This window comes from Centroberyx affinis, unplaced genomic scaffold, assembly GCF_046629955.1.
Source record: "Centroberyx affinis isolate AG114_WGS23_722 - 3 ecotype Tasmania unplaced genomic scaffold, CSIRO-AGI_Caff_v1 ptg002311l_1, whole genome shotgun sequence".
In the NCBI taxonomy this organism is placed as follows: Eukaryota; Metazoa; Chordata; class Actinopteri; order Beryciformes; family Berycidae; genus Centroberyx; species Centroberyx affinis.
In genome coordinates, this window is record NW_027280583.1 from 209,481 (window position 1) to 219,395 (window position 9,915).

At 46.0% G+C, this 9,915-nt stretch overlaps 1 protein-coding gene across 1 annotated transcript in view; it reads left to right on the forward strand.

Annotated features, from left to right (window-relative positions):
- LOC139655595 (DENN domain-containing protein 5B-like) overlaps positions 1–9,685 on the forward strand; it is a gene marked incomplete at its 3' end in the record, with an annotated part of 42,931 nt that extends 33,246 nt beyond the window's left edge. Inside the window, exons 3-4 of the mRNA XM_071533036.1 lie at positions 3,780–3,889; positions 8,983–9,685. Of these exons, the coding sequence (XP_071389137.1) occupies positions 3,780–3,889; positions 8,983–9,685 (813 nt within the window). The remainder of the gene's footprint in view (positions 1–3,779; positions 3,890–8,982) is intronic.
- Between the last annotated feature and the right edge of the window lie 230 nt (positions 9,686–9,915).

Below are 9,915 nucleotides of genomic sequence, written 5' to 3' on the forward strand. Positions count from 1 at the left end.
AGAAATCCAGTCGTCCTATTTCTCTACCTCCTGTTTGTTGTGTTTGTTTGTTTGTTTTTGTATGTGTGTCATTGCTCGCAAACTGTCCTGGGGGTTCATAAAAAAAAAAAAAATACGGGACGGATGGCTACCAGAAAATGGGGCAGTGAGGAAGGAAGTCTTTAGAAATGAAAGAAGAGTAAAGATTCTTAGGGCCTCTCTTCTCCTCTCTTCTCTTCTCCTCTCTTCTCTTCTCTTCACTTCTCTTCGCTTCTTCTCTATCCTTTCCATCCCTTCCCTTTCCTTTCTTTTCCTCTCGTCTCCTCTCCCTTTATCTCTTCTCTTCTCTTCTCTTCTCTTCTCTTCTCTTCTCTTCTCTTCTCTTCTCTTGGCTTCTCCTCTCCTCTCCCTTCATCTCCTGTCCTTTCCTTTCCTTTCCTCTCTATTCTGTCACCTTCTGTTTGTCACAGTTAAAGGCCTTAGGGGGTTTAGGCGTCCTCCTCATGCCTGTACAGAAGCGACAAAGCCCTGGACCTCACGGGACACCCAGCCAAGAAATGAAAGCATGACGTGTGTGTGTGTGTCTGTGTGTGTGTGACAGAGAGAGAGAGAGAGATCCAGTGAGTGGACACAATGTCCTCTTGAATTAGCGTTTACAACAACTTAGCCGTTTGCTGTTATGTCTACATGGAAACATTGCATCCGTTTAGACAAAGACAAGTATTGCAAATTTGCTCACACACACACACACACACACTCCTCTCCTCTCCTCGAAGACTGTCCTGGGCAGCCCTGACTTTGAAACAACCTTTTTTTTTCGCTGCTTCCCTGCCATTCACACTCACATAGGGAATCAATGCTGTAAGCTACAAAACAAACAAACAAATCCTCCGCTCACTTCAGCCCTCGATACCGGTCTGACACGACTTTCCACCGCCTCAGATCCAGGCCGAGCGATTGCGATTTCTTCTCCTCGACTCTCGGATTAGCCCACCGTTTAGCCCACTGTCCTTGTTTCTCTGTATTTCTACGTGCTCAATCTTTTCTCCCATGATGCCTTATGGCTCCCTGCCTGCCCTCCTCTTCTCTCCTCTCTTCCACCTTGACCTCCTACTGTCGCTTTCTGCCCTGCAATCATCCTCTCAGCATCCCGTCCTCAGAAAATGTGTGTGTGTGTGTGTGTGTTCATGCCTCAAATGTGTGTGTGTATGTCTACTCATGTTCACCCACTTTTGTGTATATCTGTGTTTAGTGTGTGTGCACTTGTGTGTTTCTTTCAGCGCCCTTACACCCAGCTCTTTGTTCGTTTCCCCGATTTAATTTGTGTTTTCCATTCGGCAGATGTCCTTTAAATTTGACCACTGCTCAAGCAAAGCTAACCTAAGCTAACCCTACGATCATTAGTCATTGCAGTGAGTCTTTGTATCAGTCACACCATTCTCTGTTGATTGAATTACATAAAACGCTTATTGATCCTTTAGTATGGCCCACCTTCAAATGATCAATGTTTAAACTTTCAAAAATGATCGCTCTGCCCCTCCTCCTCTATTCTCCACCCGTCTTCCGTGACCTTTTGACCTCGCTCAAATCGCAGAAAAAAAGGCGCAAACTGTCTGCGGTCGATAACGCCACCGGTCCCTATAACGGCCCCGTTCACTTATCTGAAATCAATCTGCGTTCGTCTCCCCCCTGTCGCAGGTCTCTTGGAGATCTGGTCACCGAAAGGAGATGGAACGGTGTGTGGATTAGCAGTGAAATTTAATAGTCCACAGAGAGTGCTTACAGAGCCGCGCAGTTGACCCTAGCATCAGAGAAAACACTAGCAGTGTTCATAGTTTTGAGTCCCTGTGTCAGCAAGTATTCACCCTGCTGAAGTGTCTTTGAGCAAAACTCTGAATCCCTTCCAGCTTCATGGATACTGCTCTGTAGCTGAGCCTTTTATTCCAGGCTGACTATGGAGCTGGGGAAAGTAAAAAAAAAGGATTTCCCTCAGCGGATCAATAACGTATCACATTATCATTCATGTTATTTTTCTATCACGGGTTTGAAAGCATCGGTGGTAATTGTTTCTTTGGCTGAAAGAAACCAAACGGACCGAAAGAGAAATGATGCCCTAGCTTAGACAAGTAATGCTGAATAGTTGATGAATAGCTAAAACGACGAGATTAACCATCATGCTTCGATCCTGCAGCCTTTTATTTCTCAAATGTTAAGTAGAACCAAATAGGTATAGTGTAAAACAAAGTCAGCAGGTTCCCAAAGCATTCCTCATATCCTTTAACACAATTTGAATTTTCCAATTTACATTTAACATTTTACATTTAAGGCATTTTGCTGACGCTCTAATCCAGAGCCACTTACAATGAGCCCAGCGGTAGAATAAGCTTCAAATTCTCAATCACCAAGAGCAATAGTGTGACTGTAATTCACTGCTGCGTGGGGAAAGTGGGACTTGGGACTATAATGGAGTCATCTGTACTGGGAGGATTAGATTCATTGAGAAAGTGGATATCATTTTTCTCTTGGTATGGGCGCTGCAGTTGCTCCCAGCACTTTTCAACACTGCTGCTGAGTCCTGTGCAGCTGACAGACACATGACTGCCACCAGGCCGTTCCCCATTAGACACGGTTTGTCACTAGTCTGCTTCTGGGCGTCCCCGATGCAATGAAATCGGAACTTGGAGGGATGACGCATCTTGTTGCTGATTGGCCCAAAGGGTGCCTGCATCACTCGTAGGGGACGACAAGTTTGCTTGTTGTTAGTATTTAGAGTTCATTTTACTGTTGAGCTGCAACGATTAAGCGATTTAATCGATTAGTTGTCAACTATTAAATTAATCGCCAACTAATCGATTAATCGGTTTGAGTAATTTTTAAGAAAAATAAGTCAAAATTCTCTGATTCCAGCTTCTTAAATGTGAATATTTTCTGGTTTCTTTACTCCTCTATGACAGTAAAGTGAATATCTTTGGGTTGTGGACAAAACAAGACATTTGAGGACGTCATCTTGGGCTTTGGGAAACACTGATCGACATTTTTCACCTTTTTCTGACATTTTATAGACCAAACAACTAATCGATTAATCGAGAAAATAATCGACAGATTAATCGACAATGAAAATAATCGTTAGTTGCAGCCCTATTTTACTGAAGTGCAATAATAAAGCTTTTCATTATGCGTAGTTGTTTTCCTGTTGTTTTATTAGAGGCTGACAAAGTGAGGAGGGGCTATTGACAGAGAAACATACAAATATGGGTTTATTAGAAGTGTGTGTGTGTGTGTGTGTGTGTGTGTGTGTGTGTGTGTTTCCACTGGTATGCATGTTGATATGGGGGATGGGGGGGAAATATAGAACAGCCCAGCTGCTGACAGAGAGGAATTTCATGCATGCAGCCAGGCTCCACAGTAGAATGGCCAGAATGCCTTGGTCCAGCGTTTCGCATACAATGGTGCACATAGTCATCCTCACAGTGTACGCGCTTTTTCCCCGTCCCTGTTCACACAATTCAGCCAGAATGTCTGATTCTGAAAGGCAAAATCCTTTCATGTTCCCTCTGATTTCTCTTCGATGTATAACACAAATTTACTTGTCTCTCTGTCTCTTTCCCAATCCCTTTCTAAAGCGATTAGGAAACAATTTATTTGCTGAAAAGTTATAAGATGGATGTATTATTAAATCTTGCCAAATATGAATGTTTATATTGGTGGTTGTTTGCCTTGTGATGATCACCGACTGGAGGTCATATGTTTTATTTTACTTACCACTACTTTCTCTCTTCTTCTTCTCTTTCTCTTTCTAGGGGAAAACTTTGAGCAGAGCCCGCTGAAGAGGACGTTCAAGTCCAAAGTTCTCGCCCATTACCCCGAAAACGTGGAGTGGAACCCCTTCGACCAGGATGCAGTCAACATGGTAGGTGGCCACTTTACTGGGAGAGGATCGTATCATTACTGGGGGCAAAATGGGTAGTGGGGGTTGGGGGCAGATGGGGGATAAATGGGACTATTGAGTGCAACAATACCACCAGCAGGGCAGGGAAAAGGCTTGTGGGATCATTTACAGGGGAAAGGAAGGGAACAGAGGATTATTTAAACTGGGGTTCAGGGGCGCAGACACACACTCTCGCATCATGGTTTTAAGGAAACAGCACAATTTGAGCGGAGAGGCCCTGGATTAAGACACATAGCGCCTTCTCAGGGGATCCTGGGTAACGGAGCGACGATAAATCCCCTCCCGTCTCTCTGTGGATTTACCCAGGGAGCTTTGCATGGAGGGCTGCACCGACCCGCTGCTGCATGGTCTCCTCCTAGATTTAGATGTTTCGTGTCCGCGAGTTGAATGAAAGTGGATTAAGAAGCGTGCAAATGCAGAAATGAGGCTGTGTCTGATAACGAAAGTGATGAATAATTGCCAAATTGTCCCTGTTGGCAAAAACAGAAGTGAAATTATATTGTTAAGCAAGTGTTTTGGGGAATAAAACTGGTGTGTGCTGAGGATTATAAGACCCACGCGCTGTTAAAGAACGGAAAAAAAACCTTTCATGGGGCAGATCCACGGCGTTCCCACTGGCCTTGGAAATCCTTGAAAGGTTGTGGCTTTAAGAAAAATAAAATAAGGCCTTTAAAGCTTTTGACAATGAATGAACGGCCTTGAAAGTATTAGATTTTTTGCTCTAAAATACAGCACCCAAATTCATCAATATACCTCAGGTCTCTCCATCATAGCATCAACACTTCACATCCTGAGCAAAACCCACTGATGGAGATTTGTGTTCATACAGCAGCAGCTTTACTGATTTTACTGAGAATTTCAGTAAAAATGGAGGCCTCTATCACGTCCAATTCTGACCAGTGTCATGTCTTATCTGAAAACATGGCAATTATGAATCCTTGAATTTCAAAAACAAGACCTTGGAAGTCATTGGAAAGCCCTTGAATTTGATGTCCAGCTGAGTGTGTCCGGTCCTGAGAGAGAAAGTGTCACCGCTTGGTAATCAGGCTTTGCTGAAGGTGCTAAACTGTCAATACAGTGACCTTCAAGAGAACAACTGGACTGGTTTTCCCTGGACAAAGTGTGTGTGTGTGTGTGTGTGTGTGCATGTCAATTTGCAAAAGTGTGTATTTGTGCTTATTTGTGTGTTTGCAGCATGTTGTGTGTATTTGTGCTTCTTTCTGTACATTTGTGTGTGTGTGTGCATGTTAGAGTGTGTGTATGAACATGTACATGTTTCAGATCATTTCCATGCATGTGTGTTTGTGTGTGTGTGTGTTTGTGTGTGTCTGTGTGTGTGTGTGTCTGTGTGTGTGTCAATAACTGTCAGTGTGCATTGTTGTGCATTTGTGTACATGTTTGTGCTCATTTATGGGTATTTGTTCCCTTGTTGTGGAGGTATGTGTCGGGGTGTGTGTACACGTTTGTGTGCATGTGTGTCTCTGTGTTTGTGTGTGTTCAAGTGTGTGTATGTATTCACGCCTGTGTGTGTGTGTGTATGTGAATATGTGTATGAGTGTGTGTGAGCTTATTTGTGTGCATGAGTGGGTTTAGACCTGTGTGTTTGTGTGTCTGTATATGTATATGCATGTACATTGATTGTGTTTGTCTGCACGTGTGTGTGTGTGTGTGTCTGTGTGTGTGTGTGTGTGTGTGTGTGTGTGTGTGTGTGTGTGTGTGGTGTGTGTGTGTGTGGTGTGTGATCTGAAGCCGCGGGGCCCTGAGTGCAGAGGAGGTGTTGGGTGCTGGGTGTCTCTGGCTCTCGTGATGCAAGGTCACCGCTTATTTTTCCACCTGCCCCGGCGTCAGCACTGCTGAATAATTCAGCCGCGCTTCTCGGCTTACGTCGGCATGGAAACCGGCCATTATGCAGCACTGCGGGTCTGAAATCGAACACCGGGCTTGATTGCGAAACGGACGTGGGTGATGGGAGAGAGACGTAGGAGTATCATCTCTAGCTCTCTCTCGCTCTCTCTGACCTCGGTGAAGCCCCTCATTTTCCCTTCTTCCACTCCAATCATCGCATCCGCATCCTCCTCCTCCTCCTCCTCCTCCTTCCACATCTCCATCCCCTCATCTCATCATCTCCTCCTCCTCCTCCTCCTCCTGTACGGCTTTGCCCCCGAAATGTCCCAGCATCCCAGCTCCGCCTCCTGCTGGGAGGTGAGAGATGAGGAGGAAGAGGGAAGAAGGAACAGGGTAGGGGGAGGAAGCAGAAACCTGAGCGCAATCACACTTCCTTCGCCTCCAGCCCCGGCAGCAAAGACCCTGTTATGATTGCCTTTCATATCTCAATCCCCCTTTCTCATAACAACAACCTCCCTTCTCCTCCTTCTTCTTCTGGCAAAAAAACAACAAAAAAACGCTTGCTAATAAAACGCTGATATTGGGCTTTTATTAAATATCGGATATTGGCCAGTCAGTTTCCTCCCTGACCACAGCTACAGGAAAAGCATGAAATCTAATTTTCTTTATTTAATTGTTCTGTTAATGTTTTTTTGTAAATCATTTCTTCATTTTAAAGGCAGCAATGTATCCCAGAGTCTCCCCTACCATTGAAAAGGTGTGGTGGGTCTTCCTCCCTTTAAGAGCTGCTAACACTAAAAGAATTTCATCAGTCTGGGTTTCAGTGGAGAGTTTTAGTGTCCCAGTGATGGTCTAAATGCTGTTTCAGAGGCTTTTTCCACCCTGACACACTTCTGGGTTGAAGCATGAAATACTTGTAAAGAATGTCAGCTCAAATATTGGCTACTTCAGTCTAAATATATTGAATCCTTGTGTATCTGTGCATTTGTGTGTGTGTGTGTGTTTGTGTGTGTGTGTGTGTGCCTTGCTGAGGAGTGCTGGGTCAGCCCTCTCTACCTCTCTAATTGGGACAAAGGGCCACGTCTTTATCTGCAGGATATCAATGGCAACCGATTGAGATCACTCCTCTCTCTCTCTCTCTCTCTCTCTCTCTCTCTCTCTCTCTCTCTCTCTCTCTCTCTCTCTCTCTCTCTCTCTCTCTCTCTCTCTCTCTCTCTCTCTCTCTCTCTCTCTCTCTCCCCCCTCCCTCGTCTTTCTCTGATCAGTCAGGAAAGGAGTGTGATAGAGATGAGTGAAGTGATAAGGAGATTCATTTATTTGGGGTGTGTTACAGTAGGGGTTTGTTATGTGTGTCTTGGGACTTCAGGAACTTTACTTTACCTCCCCACACACATACACACCTCCATCTTGCCCTGCTGAAATAGGGGGTTAACAGCACTGTGTTGACCCAGTTGGCACAAGTAGGATCATTCCACGGGATTATCTAGGAATTGCGGGGGGAACCGCTGTTGTAAACCGTCTCCTTTCCCTTTCCCCTGTTCATCCGGACCACAGTTATGCGCCGACAGCCTCCGGTTAACCTCCAACAACAGATAGAGCTGACGAAAGCTTCTCCTCCCATTTGACAGGGACCTCAGCAGTTTCCCGCGCTGTAAACGACAAACCATATGCGCCCGTTCTCTGCTCCTGCTGGCTCAGATCGTTTTTTTTTTTGTTTTTTTTTTCACAGGGAGAACATAAACAGGGAAAACTTCAGTGGAATTAGGTCACTTTGTTCTGCAGCTCCCCAGTGAATTGTCTGACAGATATACAGAGCGTGGCAGTCAGACGTATATTCGTTCCTACAAGAACGTCGCGTCTTGCTCCGTTACAGCTCAGTGTCACATCGTTGCTGCTCAGTAACGTTGTTTAGCGGTTGTGAACGCACCCCGGCAGCAAGTCGATAACTTATTTGACGCGATGCTTGCCGGATTTCATCGCCGTGTTCTGCAGGACGAGGAACATTTTTCTCGCTGTTCTGTTTGATTTCATTAGCTTCTCCTGCTCGGGTGAAACACATGTTATGAAACCTTTTTTTTTTTTTTTTTTTAGACCAAAAATATACGCTGAGTTTGTGGCCTTGACCAAAGGCAGATGGAGGCTGGATGTTGGGGGAGAGATGATCTTGTCAGTAGTGATAAGTGAGAAATGTGATTCACTTTCCCCTTGCATAATCCAATCAGAGTTTTGCAGACCACTGGGCTGGAGTGTGTGTGTGTGTGTTTGTGTGTGTATGTGTGTGTGATTGTGTGTGTTCTTGTTCTTTGTAAAGGCCAAATGCACAAAAAGAAAAACAAGGCAGATCCTCCAAACTGGGTAAATGTGGTTGATCCTCCCTTTACATTTTAATATTAAGGGTTTATGTTACAGTTAGGGTAGTATATGCATACCAATGCATGTGTTTGTGTGTATATAAATACTGTAGAATGTCATGCATATGTATGTGGTGTGTGTGTGTGTGTGTAGCAGGGAGCACCAACACACTTCAAGCCGTGTTTATCTGTGTTAGCGCAGCGCTTGTTTCAAGTTGTTTCCTACTCAGCCCTCCCACCCAAATAAACATAATGGGGCTAATAAGCTATATTTATTCCAGGCTGCTGCTGACTGGGTGTTTATATAAACAGTTTATGCTGATTAGGCTCGGAGGTTGGCTGTGAAACCGTCACACACGTGCACACACACAGACACACACAGTCACACACACACACACACATGCTGCAAAAAATATCTTGGCACGTCATCTAATTTTGTAAATCTTAATTTTTTTTAAGTTAAAGTCTGCAAATGAAGTGAAGCGAATGAGGTGAAGTGATATCACTTGTTTCCAATGCAAATCAGCTTATTTCAAAGATTTTTTTGAATCAAGTGTCGTTTTCTTGATATTAGTTGAGCGAGCTGACTTATCCTGCCTTGTTTCAAGATAATGACACTTAATAATAATATTTGTCCCTAGAAAATTCCTGAAACAAGTGAAAATGCATTGGAAACAAGTGGAATTATCTCCCCATTAGTGGAATTTTTCACTTGTTTATGACATGATACTGATACTAAATACTAAATGACTTGTGAAGATTTTTTTGCAGTGCGCACACTGTAAAATCAATAACTTGCCCTGGCCTACTTTACAGTTGTCACTAACTCATGCACCCCCCCCCTCTCCCTCCCTCCAGCTGTGCATGCCCAAAGGCCTGTCGTTCCGGACGCAGGCGGACCAGCGCGACCCCCAGTTCCACTCCTTCATCATCACCAAGGAGGACGGGTCTCGAACCTACGGCTTCGTCCACACCTTCTACGAGGAGGTGACCAGCCCGCAGATCTGCTCCGCCATGCAGACGCTCTACCAGATGCACAACGCGGAGCACGCCTCCGCCAACCCCCCTTCCTCCTCCTCCTCTTCCTCCTCCTCCTCCTCCAGCATGGACTCTCTGGCGAGCAGTTTAGACGAGGCGGACTCCCCCACCGCCTCCTCCTCCTCCTCGTCTTCATCTCGCGGGGCCGGCGGCTACGACTCCTCGCGGGACACCCTGTACGTGTCCAAGGCCCTGTGTCTGATCACGCCCATGCCCTTCATGCACGCCTGCCGCCGCTTCCTGTCCCAGCTGCACAGGGCCGTCACGGCCGCCAGCGCCCCCCCGCTGCCCCTGGAGAGCTACGTGCACAACGTCCTGTACGAGGTGCCGCTGCCCCCGCCGGGACGCTCGCTGAAGTTCCACGGCGTGTACGAGCCCGTCGTCTGCCAGAGGCCCGGGCCGGGCGAGCTGCCGCTGGCCGACTTCCCCCTGGGCGAGGCCTTCAGCCTGCTGGGCGTGGAGAACCTGGTCCAGCTCTTCACCTGCACCCTGCTGGAGATGCAGATCCTCCTCTACTCACAGGGTGAGCATGACCACGCACGTTATCTTATTGTTTTTATATGCATGTAAACCCAGACGCAACACAGGCACCCAAGCACCTCTGACTGGCTTACCTGTCTCTGTGTGCTGCGGGTTTAAAGGGGCATTAAGTAATCAATGATTTATCAACCTCTATTATCGACCAGTAGGAATTGCAACAGCAGCGTCTCTGGCACAAAGCCCCTCCTCCACCCCTCCTGTAATGGCCTGTAA